Source organism: Halichoerus grypus, chromosome 3 (assembly GCF_964656455.1).
Source record: "Halichoerus grypus chromosome 3, mHalGry1.hap1.1, whole genome shotgun sequence".
Lineage (NCBI taxonomy): Eukaryota > Metazoa > Chordata > Mammalia > Carnivora > Phocidae > Halichoerus > Halichoerus grypus.
Window position 1 is genome coordinate 104,162,194 of NC_135714.1, and position 19,816 is coordinate 104,182,009.

The window sequence follows — 19,816 nt, forward strand, 5'->3', positions numbered from 1 at the left end:
TTGGTACAACTGTCATAAGTTTAAAAAACCTTCCCATACATATTTTTTACTTGATTTGTGGTAAGCAGGTCATCTGTTATTATACTAATTTAATATAGTAGAAAATTGAAGCTGAGAGAAATTAAATAACTTTCCCTAAATCTTTCCACTATCAAATGAGCAATGTAGGATTCATACACAGGGCTGTCTCTCAGCTTGCTTTGTCAGTTTTTCAGAAACAATTGCAACTTTATCAAAAAGCAGTTTTCTTTTTTTTAAATTTTATTTTATTATGTTAGTCACCATACATTACATCATTAGTTTTTGATGGTAGTGATCCATGATCCATTGATTGCATATAACACCCAGTGCTCCATTCAATACTTGCCCCTCCTTAATACCCATCACCGGGCTAACCCATCCCTCTACCCCTGCACCCCTCTAAAACCCTCAGTTTTTTTCTCAGAGTCCATAGTCTTTCATGGTTCGTCTCTCCCTCCAATTTCCCCCCCTTCATTTTTCCCTTCCTACTATCTTCTTTTTTTTTTTTTTAACATATAATGTATTATTTGTTTCAGAGGTACAGATCTGTGATTCATCAGTCTTACACAATTCACAGTGCTCACCATAGCATATATCCTCCCCAATGTCCATCACCCAGCACCCCCCATCCCTCCCACCCCCCACCACTCCAGCAACCCTCAGTTTGTTTCCTGAGATTAAGAGTCTCTTATGGTTTGTCTCCCTCTCTGGTTTCATCTTGTTTCATTTTTTTCCTCCCTTCCCCTATGATCCTCTGTCTTGTTTCTCAAATTCCTCATATCAGTGAGATCATATGATACTTGTCTTTTTCTGATTGACTTATTTTGAAAAAGCAGTTTTCTAACTATTTCTTTTATAAGTTTTATTCTCTAGAATGTGAAGCATGTGTGAGAATACTCTTTGAGTTCTTTGCTAGAAATATTACAGCTATGGGAGATATTTAATTTAAGTCTGGTTTACCTTCTTTTTTTTTTTTTATTTATTTTTTTTATTATGTTATGTTAGTCACCATACAGGTTTACCTTCTTTAGATGCTGCTTACCCTAGCACCTCTCTAAAAGTTGTGATTTCTTTATGTGAAAAATGAGTGTACAAATAAAATAGTGTACAAGATTCTAGAAGTCCGATACTTATTTAAAAGGTAGATTATAAAGCATATTTCATTTGTGCTTTCTATTCTGAAAAAGAAGTGCTTCAAACTCTAGTTTAGCAATACTATTCTTAATGCCTTATTTGACAGAAAATAAAACAAATCTGATGTAGTATGTTGCATAATTCCTTACTGATACTAGCTATTAGAAAGGTATAAAGTTTGTAATTGGGGAAGAACACAATCCCAGATTTGCTAAGAATGCAGTTAATTAAAAACTCTTGAAAGAATCTAAAGTTGCATTCCTCAAACAGTTGCCTGTTTTACTATGGCTTGAAATAAATACACATGAAAATCATCTTAGCCCATTCTGTACTATACTATACAAAATAAAAAGCGGCTAGTGCAACTTAGACTTTATGTAACTTCTCATTTAAGTAAAGACTACTAAATCTGTTTTGCTTTATTTTTGATCAAAATATGAATGCTAACGAAGTGGTAAATTTGAAGCATTTGCCTTACTCATAAGGGTGTTTCAATCTGTCTTTACTATAATACTCAACTTCAATTAGGACCTGCTTTCTATTTAATCTATTAATTCTTCCCAGAAATCTTATGCTTTATACTAATTATAGGGCATATATTAAAGCTGATTGAGTATATCTGATTTGCTATTTCATGCGAAGTAAGCCTCTTGAGAGCCATGATTTTGTTTTTATTCATAGCTATATCCTTAGCATCTAACAAGGTACACAAAGTAGATGGTCAATAAATATTTGAATGTGCAAATAAATTTACTTTCATGTGTATTAATACTTGTCCATGTTTCTAACAATATGATAGTAGTCATTGAAAATAAATACCATTCTAGACAAAATTTCAGTTTTGAAATTAGCAGGTTACATAAAGTATAAATTTCATTCACTTTTGAAAGATAGAAAAAGACTCTTTATTGGCCACTGTTATTAAAAAAAATTAAGGAATGGCCCATAATAATGTCAGACCAGTAAATGTTGGGCAATCTGAATATTCTTTAACCTTTTTTCGAAGAATATGTAGATAATTCATTGTTTTTCTTCAGAGTTTGGGATGACCTATGTGAGCAAAAGATGTAGTTACAACAAATACAGTCAGTATTGTTAATCTAATATTCTGATTTTGTTTGACAGGTTGGTTCCTTCGAACATAATCTCACAACTGATCTTCTAAACCACTTGGTATTTGTACAGAAAGTGTTCATGAAGGAAGTTAATGAAGTAATACAGAAAGTTTCTGGTAAGATAATCTAGTACCTTGTAATATAGAATATATGATTTTTATTCTCATCGGCTACATGATATTCCATTTATCTGTGGTATAAGTATTGACCCTATCATTTAGATATAGTTGTTGAGTCATTCCCTAAAAACTCTTTTCCTTTTCTGGCTTTTCCACCTACAGATTCTTTTGCTTATTACTTTGTCATGTGTAATATATACATTGATGATTTATAAACTTCACAAAGCTCCTTTATGCTTTCTCCCCCACCCCCACAAAAAGAGCTAATAGTGTATGTCTATTAACCAAACTAATCTTACTCATTTGGGAACAAGATTTAGATCAATATAAGATTTTTTTTTTTAATATGATGACTCTGCTTGTTGCCTGGTAAATCATCTGTAGCAACCCTTGTCATATTTTTGCTGTGCATCAGGAGTAGATTACAAATGAGCGTCTTAATCACAGCTTTACATTTAAACAGGAAATATATGTTTGATTTAAAAAATGTTTAACTGACCTTTAATTCACAAGATAAAGTATCAAGAGGTATTAGGATGGAAAATAAGTTGACTCTGCATAAGAATTCTCGAGGCTAAATATTTCCAGTATGGATATAATCATGTTAAAATAATAGTGAAAGCCACATCTATAAATTGCCATCAAGAGGAAATTCCTCCATGTTGATGAATAAATTCATTCATTTAACTGATTTATTGAGTAAGTATCTGAGTATTCAGTTATAATTTTAATGAATCCTGTGAATGGCAAGAACAGTGTGCTGGGTCTGTGTCAGAGGAGAAGCTAATATAGTTTAAGAAATCAGAAAAGGCTATGCAGAGGAAGTCATATTCCCAAACCTCATAAGTGAAATCTATTTGGCAAGAAAGGAGAGGTAGAGAGATGCAGGCAGAGCTTATGGACAAGTATTCGATAAGGCCCCAAAGGGGGACAAATCTCATTGCAGTAGGGAATTAAATTATATAGTACCCATGTGAACAACAGATTTTCCTGATTCTCGTGAGCTGCTTCTGATTTTATCTGAAGTCAGGAAACTACTAAATGATTACATTGAAGAAGCTCAGTAGAGCTATAGAATTTCACGAGTTAAGTTGTGAAAAATCAGATCAATTGGTAGCTTTGGAATTTTTCTGAAAGTGGTTGAATACAAACCATTAAGGAAGAAAAAAAAATAAATAGCAAAGCCCTTTCTGCCACTGAAGGTGCCTGTATTTGGGCAATATACAGAAGTTTTGATGTGGCCCGTTTACCTGGTTAAAATCACGTTAGAACATTGAGATATAGAAGTTCAGAATATTTTAAGCTGGTAAATTTTTATTAGTTCTATAGAATATTTTCAAGTCTGTTATTGCTGAATATGTATAATGAAAAAATATATAGACTCTTAAAGTAACTAATTTTGTATCTTTCATGGTTAAAAAGCTAGCATTATAGAGTTCTAATATCAGACTGGCACTATAAGTTGCCCTTAAGGTGGTTTTGATGAAAGAGAAAGGCTTTTCTTAACCTTCAGATTACAGTCAATGAGGAGTTACAAGTATATCCCTAGGTCTATGAAGAATGAACTGGAAAAGAAGACTAGAAATTAATATTCTAACCATGAAGATTTACTAATCACTGTGAAGAATTCAGAGATAAGATTCTGATACTAAAGTCATTTAGTGGCTAGGTTTGATCCCTGAACCATTCCTTCCTGACTATAGAGTGAACTCTAGGAAAATGGCTGAAAGTAAGTCATTTATCATCTAGCTGGCCCCAGGACCTCATGGAGCAGAGATTTTACAAAACTGGAGAGTGTAATATTTTATTGAGAGGGAATACTTTGAACCCTTGTAGCCAAGTTTCTTAGTATTCTAATCTCTGTATTGCTTCCCTACTCTCCCATAATCTTCATAGTTATTGTCCTTATTTCTTTGTTTCTTACACCTTTTCCTCATGCTTTTCCTTAATATTACAGCTAGCTCTAGGACATTTTCTAGGACAGCAGTCATCAAGTTTGTTAGTAAAATTCTTTTTTTGAGGAATCAGTTCTTCTAATCTTATTGTCCATGGACTCCCTGGGTTTTAGAAAGATGTAGGTAAGCACTGACCTAGTAAACAGAAGAGATTTAGTTTTGAATATGGACAGCCATCTTAGAAACAGTGGAATGCTCAACCTAAGCTTATATGCTGGAACATAAAGACACTTGCAATTTTATCCTTGTTAACTACTACAATTGACAACTTTTCATTTAAAAAAATGTTTTGGTACAGGAAAAAAAAAAAAGAAACATATAAGGAGGTTACCTTCTGAGAATTGGTCCAGTTATATATTTAATTCATCATGAGGTAAAAAACTGTGGAGTTGATGTGACTAATAGTGTCTCTGATATTTCTATAAGCTAAAATTATTGTACAGTATATTTTGTAAGAGGCAGAGCTCTTGCTTTTAAATTTTAAGAAAAAAAATTGCTGTGACTGGTTAAAAGATATTCAAGGCAGTGATCAAAAAAAAACAGTTTTTTTAAAAATAAACTTATTAGAGCAATTTTTGGTCCATAGCAAATTGAGCGAAAGTTACAGAGATTTCCCAGGTATCTCCTGCCCCCAGTCATGTATAGCCTGGCCCATTGTCAACATCCCCCACCAGAGTTACAACTGATGAATCTGCATTGGCACATCATTATCATCCAAAGTTCATCTTTTCCATTAGGGTTCACTTTTGTTGTTGTACACTCTGTGGGTTTAGACAAATGAATAATGACATGTATAGTATCCTACAGAGTAGTTTCACTGCCCTAAAACTTCTCAGTGCTCCACCTATTTATCCCTCCCTTGGTCGCTTCCACGTTTTGGCAATTATGAATAAAGCTACTGTAAACATCTGTATGCAAGTTTTTGTGTGGACATAAGTTTTCAGCTCCTTTGGATCATAACCAAGGAGTATGACTGCTGGATTATATGGTAAGAATATGTTTAATTTCATAGGAAACTACCAAAAGTCTTCCAAAGTAACTATACCGTTTTGCATTCTCACCAGGAATGAATGAGGGATCTTGCTGCTCCATATACTCATCAGCATTTGGTGTTGTCAGTGTCCCAAATTTTGGCTATTCTAATGGGTTTGTAGTGGTATCTTAGTATTTTTTAATTTTCATATCCTGATGATACGATGATACTCTGTAAAGGATCTTTTCTTGTGCTTATTTGCCATCGATGTATCTTCTTTGGTGAGGTGTCTGTTAAGGTCTTTGGCCCATTTTTTAATCACGTTGTTTGTTTTCTTGTTGAGTTTTAAGAGCTCTTTGCATATTTTAGACAACAGTCCTTTATCAAATGTATCTTTTGGAAATATTTTCTCCCAGTTTTGGCTTGTCTTCTCATTCTCTTGACATCGTCTTTTGTAGAGCAGAAGTTCTTAATTTTAGTGAAGTACAGTTTATTAATTCTTTCTTTCATATATCTTGCCTTTGGTGTTGCATCTAAAAAGTCATCACCATATGGAAGGTTATTTAGGTTTTCTTTTATGTTATTTTATACGACTTTTATAGTTTTGCATTTTACATTTAGGTCTGTGATCCATTTTGAGTTAATTTTTGTGAAGGGTATAAGGTCTATGTCTAGATCCATTTCTTTGCATGTGGATATCCAATTATCCTAGCACCATCTATTGAAAAGACTGTCTTTCCTTCATTGCATTGCCTTTGCTTCTTTGTCAAAGATCAGTTCACTGTATGGGTCTATTTTTAGGCTTTCCATTTTGTTCCACTGATGTATTATTTGTCGATTCTTTCACCAGTCCCACACTGCCTTGATTACTGTAGCTTGTAGTCTTGAAGTCAGATAGTGTCAGTGCTCTAGCTTTGTTCTCCTTCAATACTGTGTTGGCTATTCTGGGTCTTTTGTCTCTCCATACACACTTTAGAATCAGTTTGTTGATATCCACAAAATAACTTGCTAGGATTTTGATTGGGATTACATTGAATTTAAAACTGAAATTGGGAAGAATTGACATCTTGACAACATTGAGTTTTTCTGTCTATGAACGTGAAATACCTCTCCATTTATTTAGTTCTTTTTTGATACCATTCCTCAGAATTTTGTAGTTTTCCTCATATAGATCTTATACATATATTGTTAATTTATCCCTGATTAACTTAATTAATTTAATTTTTTGTGGTGCTAATGTAAATGGCATTGTGTATTTAATTTCAAATTCTACTCTTCATTGCTGGTATATAGGAAAGTGATTGACCTTTATATATTATTAACCTTGTATCCTGCAACTTGCAATAATCCCTTATTGGTTCCAGCAGTTTTTTTTGTCAGTTCTTTCAGATTTTCCACATATATAATCTTGTCATTTGTGAACAAAGACAATTTTATTTTCTTCTTCCCAATCTCTATACCTTTTATTTCCTTTTCTTGTATTATTGCATTAGCTAGGACTTTCCATATGATGTTGAACAGGAATGGTAAGAGGAGTCATCCTTGCCTTGTACTTTATCTAAGTAGGAAAGTTTCAGGCTTTTCACCATTGAGCATATGATTTTAACTATAGATTTTTGTAGATATTATCAAATTGAGGAAATTTTCCTCTATTCCTTTTTACTGAGAGTTTTTATTATGAATGGGTGTTGGATTTTTGTGAAATGCTTTTTCTGCATCTTTTTTTTTAAGTTTATTTTTTATTTAAGTAATCTCTACACCCAACATGGGTCTTGAACTCATGCCCCAAGATCAAGAGTTGCATGCTCTTCGGGCGCCTGCGTGGCTCAGTGGGTTAAGAGTCTGCTTTCGGCTCAGGTCATGATCCCAGGGTCCTGGGATCGAGTCCCACATCAGGCTCCCTGCTCTGTGGGGAGCCTGCTTCTCCCTCTCCCACTCCCCCTGCTTGTGTTCCCTCTCTTGCTGTATCTCTCTCTGTCAAATAAATAAATAAAATCTTTAAAAAAAAAAAAAAAAAAAGAGTTGCATGCTCTTCCAACTGAGCCAGCTAGGTGCCCCTTTTTCTGCATCTCTTGATAAGACCATGTGATTTTTTACAAGGATTGTGATGGATTGCATTAATTTGGTTGCCTAGTAGGAGAAAACTTCCTATCCCATGTATATATGCTCCCTGGGATGATGCTAAACTCAACATACATACAAAAATATTAATCATTTTAAGATGGAAAATTTAAAAGATAAACAATTTTCTTTTCGTCAAGGGGACGAAAAGTGGAAATAGAAGGTAAACATTAAATATTAGAATTATTGGGGTGCTTGGGTGGCTCAGTTGTTAAGCATCTGCCTTTGGCTCAGGTCATGATCCCAGGGTCCTGGGATCGAGCCCCGCATCAGGCTCCCTGCTCAACAGGAAGCCTGCTTCACCCTCTTCCACTCCCCCTGCTTGTGTTCCCTCTCTCACTCTCTTTCTCTGTCAAATAAATAAAATCTTTAAAAAAAAAAAAAAAAATATTAGAATTATTTCATGGATGCCACATTGCCGAGGCAACAAATGATAGGAACTCTACCCCAGGGTTCCCTGCCTCATTTTTTTTTTTTTTTAATTTGTAGGACAAACCTTTGCTGTAACACTCTTTATTATGAGCATGCATTACCTTATTTTTAAAATTTCACCACCTTTATTTATTCTTTTATTCTTTTTTGTTTGCAGCACATCTAAATGTAAACAACAAAGTTCACATTTTTGATTGAAGAAATTAGTCCAATTTACTTTTTTCCCCTCAAATACATTTTCTGAGATATATAATTACATTTGTTTAATTATATACATAATGTTTTTAGTCCTTATAAAATGTTCTTAATAAATACCTATCTATATATGCAGTATTATCCCTAACATATATATATATATATATATCTGTGTCAGTGAAATGTAACATGGCTACAGTTCCCTATTAAGGATTGAGTTAATGATTAGAAAAAAAATAACTGTTTTATCTTTTTTTAAATGCACAAAATAATTATTATTTTCCTCTTAAAGTGATTGCCCCAGACCCTCAATTACTTAATCTGTTTAGGTGGGGAGCAGCCTATTCCTCTTTGGAATGAACATGATGGAACAGCAGATGGAGATAAGCCTAAAATTCTGCTCTATTCCCTGAACTTGCAGTTTAAGGTAACATATAAGTAATTACACTTTTCAAAGTATTTTTCTAAGTATTTAATGTATTCTAGTTATAGGAAATTCATATGATACATAAATGTGCAAGTAGAAAATAAAAATGACATATGACCGCATCCACTCAAGAGAAAAAGCATTAGCAATTGAATGCCCTTTAGGACTATTTCTCTTTGTATTTTTATATATGCATATATTTATTACATTTTAGAAGCCTTGAATACCTTTCCATGCCAGAACATATAGATCAACTTTATCTTCCTGAATAGCTATTTATTATACCGTTGCTGGTAAATATTTTTATTTTTTTCTAATTATTACAGTTATAAGTTACTCTGTAAGAAATACTTTGTACATTTGTCCAATTAACAATAATACCTTAATAGAAACCTTAATGTTTCCAGTACTTAAGATATCAGTGTTAAAAATACTATTACCAAATAGTTAACTATAATTAATGTATTTAACTCATGAACAATTCAGATGTTAAATACAAAATGTTAAAATGAAATTTAAATGCTAAAAAATTCCCTACTAATATGAGAAATTAAAGAATGTTGCCAGTTTTATCAGCTTATTAGATAGCCCATATGTGTTATAAAATGTGGCTATTTTATCATATTGAAAGATTTCATTTGAGTGAGTGCCTATTGTTGATTTAAGATTCTTTTTTTCCTCCTAACATATAATCTGCTAGGGTATTCAAGTAACAGCTACTACTCCATCAATGAGAGCTGTCAGATTTGAAACTGGATTGATAGAGCTGGAACTTTCGAATCGACTTCAAACTAAAGCTTCACCAGGGAGTAGCAGCTATCTGAAACTGTTTGGTAAATGCCAAGTGGATTTAAATCTGGCATTAGGACAAATTGTCAAACATCAAGTGAGTACAGAATATGCTGATATTAGAATTTTGGCTTTTAAATTTTGTATATCAATTTGAACTACTTTAAATATTACTATACTTTAAAAAAGTATTTAACATTCCTAAAATTTCTAATTGTAAATTGGAGTGAAACCTCATTTAAGAAGGCCTTTACAATTTTAGTTTGTCATTTCATTGTTTTTGGGTGGTATATTGCTACAGTTTAGTGCAAATGCAGTCACATGAAGCTTAATTCAGCATCTTCAATTCCTCTTGATTTTGTTAAGAATTATTTTTTTATTTCAGCATTTTGAACTAACTTTGGTCAGTTCTTAAAATGTCACTAAGTTTCTTAGCTGCCCTGTTTAACATTGACAAGTTTTGCATACCGTAATGTTAAACATAGAAATTTTACATATGCCAGGTTTTACACATGTATGTGCATATATGTTACACATATATGTGTGCATGTGTATATATGTCTATACATATATGTATATATATGTATAGAAAGTTTTACACCTATATACACACATAGAGCAATAAATCAGATTCTATTTTATAAAAATATAATTTTCACACCTCATTGGAGCATTTTTTGTTATTGTTTTTATTCTGCTAGAAATTATTATGTAGATTTTAACCTTTTTCCTTCATTTGAAGAACTGATTAAAAGAATACCAGTCATACTTTCAAAATTGAATGGCTATATTAAAGATTACATGGAATAAATGAAGAAAAATTTTTTGCCATCTTTAGAAAAACAGTAATTTTTTCCAAGTGGAAACACATGTTGAGAGGAAAAAGGATCTAATTATCTTGAAACAGTTAATATGTTGACATTAAAAATATGGACCTCAGTCTGGGGGGGAGAAGCAAGATGGCAGAGGATTAGGAGACCTAAATTTCGTCTGGTCCCAGGAATTCAGCTAGATAGGGATCAAACCATTCTGAACACCTATGAACTCAACAGGAGATCAAAGAAAAGAATAGCAGCAACTCTCTGAACAGAAAAGCAACCACTTTCTGGAAGGTAGGACACGCGGAGAACTGAATCCAAGCGATCTTTGGGAAGATAGATGGTGGGGGAGGGGGCCTCCGTCAGTGCTACTGGCGAGTGATAGAGCAGCAGAGCACAAAATCGGAACTTTTAGAAGTCTGCTCCGCTGAGGGACGTAGCTCCAGTGGCTAAGCGGGGGGTGGAACCCTCGCTGGGACAGTGTGGTTTCAGGACCCTCAGGGTCACAGAAAGACCGGGGGTGCCTGAGTGTGGCAGAGCTCCCAGGTATTGGAGCGGGGAAGTGGGCTGCAGAGACGGAGCCGAGGAGTGGGCTCACAACTCGGGGTTGCCATTAACCGTGATCCGTGACACAGTCGGACCACTGCTCTTCCAGCAGGGACCCAACAAGTGGCAGACCCGGGGAGACTCCCCTTCCTCCCCCGGGAGGAGCGGTGTCGGAGCGCACGGCAGGGATCTTCTGGGTTTGGAGACTCCACATGGGGTCGTGTGCCAGAGATAGAAATGCTCGGTGACAGGCCGGGTGAGCACGGAGTGCCACCGGAGACCGGGGAGATGGGAGTGATTGACTGCTTTTCTCTGGGGGCACACTGAGGAGTGGGCCCCCGAGCTCTCGACTCTTCTGGGGTGGAGATTGGGAGGCCACCATTCTCACTCTCGTCCTCCAAAGCGTACAGAAAGCTTGCAGGGAACAAAAGCTCCGAGAGCAAACCCGAGCACATTACTTAGCCTGGCTCCTGGCAAGGGCAGGGCAATTCCGCACCCCTGCAAAAACATTTGAGAACCACGGCAGTAGGCCCCTCCCCCAGAAGATCAGCAAGAACAGCCAGCCAAGACCAAGTTTACTGATCAGTGAGAACGGCAGAACGCCAGCACTAGGGGAATACAGCACATACAATTCATGGCTTTTTTCCCCCTGATTCTTTAGTCTTTCAAAGTTAATTTTTTTAATTTTTTTTTTGAATTTTTCTTTTTCCCTTTTTCAACCAACATCTTATCAATCCCTTTTTTAAAAAATCTTTTTTATTTTTCATTATTAGAGTCATATTCTATCCTTTCATAGTAGTTAACGTTATTTTTGGTGTGTGTATATATATATATATATATATATATATATATATATATAAGTTGTTCTCTCTTTAAAATTTTGGTATACAGTTTCTTCTAACAGACCAAAATATACCCTAAATCTGTAGTGTATGGCTTTGTTCTAGTATCCTGCCTGATCACATTCTCTTCCTTTTTTTTTTTTTTAATTCCTCTTCTTTCTTTTTTCAACCAACTTCTTATCAATTCCTTTTATAAAATCTTCTATAATTTTCATCTGTACAGTCATATTCCATCCCTTTATCGTATTTACCCTTATTTTTGTACATATATAAGTTTTTCTTTCTTTAAAATTTTGGGAGGCACTTTCTTCTAACAGACCAAAATACACCCAAAATCTAGTGTGTGGCACTGATCTATGCACCAGCCTGATCAAATTGGATCATATTCTTTTTTCTTTTTTTTAATCTTTTTCTTTTTCTTTTTCTTTTTCTTTTTTCTTTCTTTCCCTTTCTTTTTCCCCAGTTTCAGGTCTCTTCTGATTTGTTTAGTGTATATTTTTCTGGGGTCGTTGTTACCCTCTTAGCATTTTGTTCTCTCATTCATCTATTGTCCTCTGGTCAAAATGAGAAGACGGAAAAAATCACCTCAAAAAAAAGAACAAGAGGCAGTACCGACTGCCAAGGACCTACTCAATACGGACGCTGGTTCGATGTCAGACCTAGAGTTCAGAATGATGATTTTAAAGATACTAGCTGGGCTTGAAAAAAGCATGGAAGATATTAGAGAAACCCTTTCTGGAGAAATAAAAGAACTAAAATCTAAACAAGTCGAAATCAAAAAGACTATTAATGAGGTGCAATCAAAAGTGGAGGTTCTAACTGCTAGGATAAATGAGGCAGAAGAGAGAATTAGTGATATAGAAGACCAAATGATGGAAAATAAAGAAGCTGAGAAAAAGAGAGATAAACAACTACTGGATCACGAGGGCAGAATTCGAGAGATAAGTGATACCATAAGACGAAACAATATTAGAATAATTGGGATCCCAGAAGAAGAAGAAAGAGAGAGAGGGGCAGAAGGTATAGTGGAGCAAATTATAGCATAGAACTTCCTAATTTGGGGAAGGAAACAGGCATCAAAATCCAGGAGGCACAGAGAACCCCCCTCAAAATCAATAAAAATAGGTCAACACCCTGACATCTAATAGTAAAACTGATGAGTCTCAGAGACAAAGAGAAAGTCCTGAAAGCAGCTCGGGACAAGAGATCTGTAACCTACAATGGTAGAAACATTAGATTGGCAACAGACCTATCCACAGAGACCTGGCAGGCCAGAAAGGACTGGCATGATATATTCAGAGCACTAAATGAGAAAAATATGCATCCAAGAATACTATATCCAGCTAGGCTGTCATTGAAAATAGAAGGAGAGATAAAAAGCTTCCAGGACAAACAAAAACTAAAGGAATTTGCAAACACGAAACCAGCCCTACAAGAAATATTGAAAGGGGTCCTCTAAGCAAAGAGAGAGCCTTAAAGTAACATAGACCAGAAAGGGACAGACAATATACAGTAACAGTCACCTTACAGGCAATACAATGGCACTAAATTCATATCTTTCAATAGTTACCCTGAATGTAAATGGGCTAAATGCCCCAATCAAAAGACACAGAGTATCAGATTGGGTAAAAAAAAACAAGACCCATCGATATGCTGTCTGCAAGAGACTCATTTTAGACCCAAAGACACCCCCAGATTCAAAGTGAGGGGGTGGAAAACCATTTCCCTTGCGAATGGACACCAAAAGAAAGCTGGGGTGGCAATCCTTATATCAGACAAATTAGATTTTAAACCAAAGACTATAATAAGAGATGAGGAAGGACACTATATCCTACTTAAAGGGTCTATCCAACAAGAAGATCTAACAATTGTAAATATCTATGCCCCTAACATGGTAGCAGCCAATTATATAAGCCAATTAATAACAAAAGCAAAGAAACACATCGACAACAATACAATAATAGTGGGGGACTTTAACACACCCCTCACTGAAATGGACAGATCATCTAAGCAAAAGATCAACAAGGAAATAAAGACTTTAAATGACACACTGGACCAAATGGACTTCACAGATATATTCAGAACATTCCATCCCAAAGCAACAGAATACACGTTCTTCTCTAGTGTCCATGGAACATTCTCCAGAATAGATCACATCCTTGGTCACAAATCAGGTCTCAACCAGTACCAAAAGATTGGGATCATTCCCTGCATGTTTTCAGACCGCAATGCTTTGAAACTAGAACTCAGTCACAAGAGGAAAGTTGGAAAGAACTCAAATACATGGAGGCTAAAGAGCATCCTACTAAAGAATGAATGGGTCAACCAGGAAATTAAAGAAATATTAAAAAAATTCATGGAAACAAATGAAAATGAAAGCACAACTGTTCAAAATCTTTGGGATGCAGCAAAGGCAGTCCTAAGAGGAAAGTATATAGCAATACAAGCCTTTCTCAAGAAACAAGAAAGTCTCAAATACACAACCTAACCCTACACCTAAAGGAGCTGGAGAAAGAACAGCAAATAAAGCCTAAACCCAGCAGGAGAAGAGAAATAATAAAGATCAGAGCAGAAATCAATGAAATAGAAACCAAAAGAACAGTAGAACAGATCAACGAAACTAGGAGCTGGTTCTTTGAAAGAATTAACATGATTGATAAACCCTGGCCAGACTTATCAAAAAGAAAGGGAAATGACCCAAATCAACAAAATCATGAATGAAAGAGGAGAGATCACAACCAACACCAAAGAAATACAAACAATTATAAGAACATATTATGAGCAACTCTATGCCAGCAAATTAGATAATTTGGAAGAAATGGATGCATTCCTAGAGATGTATCAACTATCAAAACTGAACCAGGAAGAAATAGAAAACCTGAACAGACCTGTAACCACTAAGGAAATTGAAGCGGTCATCAAAAATCTCCTAATAAACAAAAGCCCAGGGCCAGATGGCTTCCCAGGGGAATTCTGCCAAACATTTCAAGAAGAATTAATACCTATTCTTCTGAAACTGTTCCAAAAAATAGAAATTGAAGGAAAACTTCCAAACTCGTTTTATGAGGCCATCATCACCTTGATCCCAAAACCAAAGACCCTATCAAAAAGGAGAATTACAGACCAATATCCTTGATGAACATGGATGCAAAAATTCTCACCAAAATACTAGCCAGTAGGATCCAACAGTACATTAAAAGGATTATTCACCCCGACCAAGTGGGATTTATTCCTGGGCTGCAAGATGGGTTCAACATCCACAAATCAATCAATGTGATACAATACATTAATAAAAGAAAGAACAAGAACCATATGATCCTCTCAATAGGTGCAGAAAAAGCATTTGACAAAGTACAGCATCGTTTCTTGTTCAAAACTCTTAAGGGTATAGGGATAGAGGGTACATACCTCAGTATCATAAAAGCCATCTATGAAAAACCCACAGCAAGTATCATTCTCAATGAGGAAAAACTGAGAGCTTTCCCCCTAAGGTCGGGAACACGGCAAGGATGTCCGCTATCACCACTGTTATTCAGCATAGTATTAGAAGTCCTAGCCACAGCAGTCAGATAACAAAAAGAAATCAAAGGCATCTGAATCGGCAAAGAAGAAGTCAAACTCTCACTCTTTGTAGATGATATACTTTATGTGGAAAACCCAAAAGACTCCACCCCAAAACTGCTAGAAATCATACAGGAATTCAGTAAAGTGGCAGGATATAAAATCAATGCACAGAAACCAGTGGCATTTCTATACACCAAGAACAAGACAGAAGGAAGAGAAATGAAGGAGTCATTCCCATTTACAATTGCACCCAAAACCATAAGATACCTAGGAATAAATCTAACCAAAGAGGCAAAGAATCTGTACTCAGAAAACTATAAAATACTCATGAAAGAAATTGAGGAAGACACAAAGAAATGGAAAAACGTTCCATGTTCATGGTTTGGAAGTACAAATATTGTGAAGATGTCAATGCTACCTAGAGCAATCTACACATTCACTGCAATCCCTATCAAAATACCATCCACTTTTTTCAAAGAAATGGAACAAATAATCCTAAAATTTCTATGGAACCAGAAAAGACCCCAAATAGCCAGAGCAATGTTGAAAAAGAAAAGCAAAGCTGGTGGCATCACAATTCCAGACTTCAAGCTCTATTACAAAGCTGTCATCATCAAGACAGTATGGTACTGGCACAAAAAGAGACACATAGATCAATGGAACAGAATAGAGAGCCCAGAAATGGACCCTCAACTCTGTGGTCAACTAATCTTCGACAAAGCAGGAAAGAATGTCCAGTGGAAAAAAGACAGTCTCTTCAACAAATGGTGTTGGGAAAATTGGACAGCCACATGCAGAAGAATGAAACTGGACCATTTCCTTATACCACACACAAAAATAGACTCAAAATGGTTGAAAGACCTAAATGTGAGACAGGAGTCCATCAAAATCCTTGAGGAGAACACAGGCAGCAACCTCTTCAACCTCAGCTGCAGCAACTTCTTCCTAGAAACATCGCCAAAGGCAAGGAAGCAAGGGCAAAAATGAACTATTGGGACTTCATCAAGATAAAAAGCTTTTGCACAGCAAAAGAAACAGTCAACAAAACCAAAAGACAACCGACAGAATGGGAGAAGATATTTGCAAATGACATATCAGTAAAGGGCTAGTATCCAAAATCTATAAAGAACTTATCAAACTCAACACCCAAAGAACAAATGATCCAATCAAGAAATGGGCAGAAGACATGAACAGACATTTTTCCAAAGAAGACATCCAAATGGCCAACAGACACATGAAAAAGTGCTCAACGTCGCTCGGCATCAGGGAAATCCAAATCAAAACCTCAATGAGATACCACCTCACACCAGTCAGAATGGCTAAAATGAACAAGTCAGGAAACGACAGATGTTGGCGGGGATGCGGAAAAAAGGGGAACCCTCCTACACTGTTGGTGGGAATGCAAGCTGGTGCAGCCACTCTGGAAAACAGTATGGAGGTTCCTCAAAAAGTTGAAAATAGAGCTGCCCTATGACCCAGCAATTGCACTACTGGGTATTTACCCCAAAGATACAAATGTAGTGATCCGAAGGGGTACATGCACCCTGACGTTTATAGCAGCGATGTCCACAATAGCCAAACTATGGAAAGAGCCAAGATGTCCATCAACAGATGAATGGATAAAGAAGATGTGATATATATATATATATATATATATATATATATATATATATATATATATAAATACACACACACACACACACACAATGGAATATCATGCAGCCATCAAAAGGAATGAAATCTTGCCATTTGCAATGACGTGGATGGAACTGGAGGGTATTATGCTAAGCAAAATACGTCAATCAGAGAAAGACATGTATCATGATTTCACTGATATGAGGATTTCTTAATGCCAGGAAACAAACTGAGGGTTGCTGGAGTGGTGGGGGGTGGGAGGGATGGGGTGGCTGAGTGATAGACATTGGGGAGGGTATGTGCTATGGTGAGCGTTGTGAATTGTGTAAGACTGTTGAATCACAGCCCTGTACCTCTGAAACAAATAATACATTATATGTTTAAAAAAAAAAAGAAGATAGTAGGAAGGGAAGAATGAAGGGGGGGGAATCGGAGGGGGAGACGAACCATGAGAGACTATGGACTCTGAGAAACAAACTGAGGATTCTAGAGGGGAGGGGGTTGGGGGGGATGGGCTAGCCTGGTGATGGGTATTAAAGAGGGAACGTACTGCATGGAGCACTGGGTGTTATACACAAACAATGAATCATGGAACACTACATCAAAAACTAATGATGTAATGTATGGTGATTAACATAATAAAAAAAAATGGACCTCATCCTAGCTTTTCTACAACTTTATGTAGGACTTCATATTTACGTCTTATTTACCCATTCATGTTATGTATTAATTTCAGGTGTTTATGGTACAGAATATAAGGAATATATCATTGATAAATAAAATTGAGAAATATATGATAGTTCTTTTGGTGAATAATACCATTAATGGTGTTAAAACTTTTAGGTTTTTTATCACAACATTTTCCATTACTTGGTTTTATTGAGCGTTTAATTTTATTTTAGGTTTATGAAGAAGCTGGTTCTGATTTTCATCAAGTTGCCTATTTTAAAACCAGAATCGGATTAAGAAATGCCCTCCGAGAAGAAATCAGTGGTTCTTCAGATAGGGAAGCTGTGCTTATTACCTTGAATAGACCCATTGTTTATGCACAGCCTGTGGCCTTTGATAGAGGTAAGATAAAGTCCATTAACACTATCTTGTTGGATTTAGAAATATTTTAGCAATGTTGGATAAAAATCATCTGTAGTTTACTAGTGTAAATGCTTGACAGCTAAATGTCTCCTAAATCTGAAATATGGGCATCCAAAAAAAGTGTTTTGCTTATTCCTTTCAGTTTTTAAAGTTACTGCTTTTTAAAGTCATTTGCTTTCTACATGGATATATAGGATGTCTGATTCAGAATTTTAATTGTAATACTAAGTTTTTTGGTTTCAGAAACTAATGCACCCATTTGTTTTGGCACTGTCTTTATTCATTTATTCTGTAAACATTTACTGTCTGGAAGTGGAATACAAATATAGAAAACAGGATTCCCTGCCCTCAAGGACCTCTCAGTCCAGTGGGAGAAAGCAAAGTATACTAAAGAGAGGAGTTAGAGATACCTGTTCTTGTATCTGAGGGAGCCTTCTAACTTTGCCTGTGCTTCTTAGAGGAGAAACTAATTCTTCAGATTTGACTTGGAGTTAGGAGTTCACCAGGGAGACAAGGAAATGAAGCTAGTCTTATTTACCTTTGTATCTGAGGGTCTAGAATAGTGCCTAGCTTATAGTAAGAACTAAATAAATATTTACCAAATGAGAGGGAATATGAATGAATATATATTAACACAGAGGTCTAAAACATGTAGCAGCTTTCATAAATAATAGGAAATAAGACTGAACAGATAGATAGGGTCTAATTAATGTATATTGGGCATATATGTTGGAATTGTAGAAGTAATGAAGAACCATTTTTGAAGTCATTTAAGATTTAAATTAGTGGTACGCATTGGCTGGTAATAAGTCTGTTAGAAAACTATTCTTTTGGCAGTGTTATGGATAATGTTTTATTTTGCTAAATTCTGTGCACTTTTTTCATTTCACATCTAACTAACCTTTCATCAGCTTTCAACAACTCCTTAAAATACTTTTTACTCTTTGTGTCCATGACACTTTTCCTTCTGCTTCCCTAGCCCCTTCATTTTATCTCCTCTTTAGGCTCCTCCTTCTGTACACTGCATTAAATGAGGGTTTTCCATAAGGTTCCATTCTTGTTACAGACTCAGATGTCTTGGCCTCTCTTTGTAGGTCCTATCTTTTTGATATATACTCCTACTGTTATGTACCTCTCCTTCAAGAATTTTTAACAGTAGTAACAGTAAGCTCTACAAGGTCAGGGACCATGTTCTGTTTTCATTTCATTTTTATTGCATCCTAGTGCATAGCATCTAATAGGCATTTCACAAATAATTTGTTAAATGAACAAATGGACCTGGAATATTTTCTTCTTTCTGCCATTATGCAGTTGCCTGCTTTCATTTGTCAAATTGACTGTATCCTCTTAGATCCTTTCTAATTCTAATGCTATAATTTTCTCATGGGAGTAATTTTTATTAATCAGCTAGATTTTGAAGCTACTGAGTTTTACTTGCCTTCTAGCTTTACAGCTTTGATTTTAATTTTCTTTCCACCCCGCCTTAATTATAAAAAGCTGTGCTATTTTGGCTGAATTATAAGGCTGCCTATGACAACTGGAATGAACAACGAATGGCTTTACATAAAGATATTCATATGGCTACAAAGGAAGTGGTAGATATGCTACCGGGTATCCAGCAAACATCAGCCCAGGCCTTTGGGACTCTCTTCCTCCAGCTCACTGTGAATGATCTGGGAATATGTCTGCCCATCACAAATACTGCACAGGTACAAAAAATCAAATCATAGTCCAAGATTAAGAGCACAACATTCTACTAACCATTTCTTTGTATATGGAGTATAATAATTTTTTTCATATTAACAGTTTATAACTTGAGTTTAGTAAATAGCAAGTAAGATTGGGTTCCTTCAGCCATTATTCATCCACAGTGTATTAAATATGAATCTCATGAGACTTTGCTCTGAAGCACTCTGCCACAGAATTGTGATGAGATTGATACCCATCTGATAAATCTTAATTTTTACCTTGAAAATAAGCAGCTTAGTTTTCAGAATTTTTTTTTTTTAAAGATTTTATTTATTTATTTGACAGAGAG

General features: G+C 35.6%; 1 protein-coding gene across 7 annotated transcripts in view; it reads left to right on the plus strand.

Annotated features, from left to right (window-relative positions):
• Positions 1–19,816, plus strand: part of BLTP1 (bridge-like lipid transfer protein family member 1) — a 208,044-nt gene that overhangs the window by 136,943 nt on the left and 51,285 nt on the right. For all 7 annotated transcript variants that reach the window (XM_078069196.1, XM_036069404.2, XM_078069201.1 and 4 more), the window contains 5 exons: positions 2,281–2,386; positions 8,395–8,492; positions 9,193–9,378; positions 17,589–17,757; positions 19,276–19,487. In XM_078069196.1, coding sequence (XP_077925322.1) covers positions 2,281–2,386; positions 8,395–8,492; positions 9,193–9,378; positions 17,589–17,757; positions 19,276–19,487 — 771 coding nt within the window. The remainder of the gene's footprint in view (positions 1–2,280; positions 2,387–8,394; positions 8,493–9,192; positions 9,379–17,588; positions 17,758–19,275; positions 19,488–19,816) is intronic.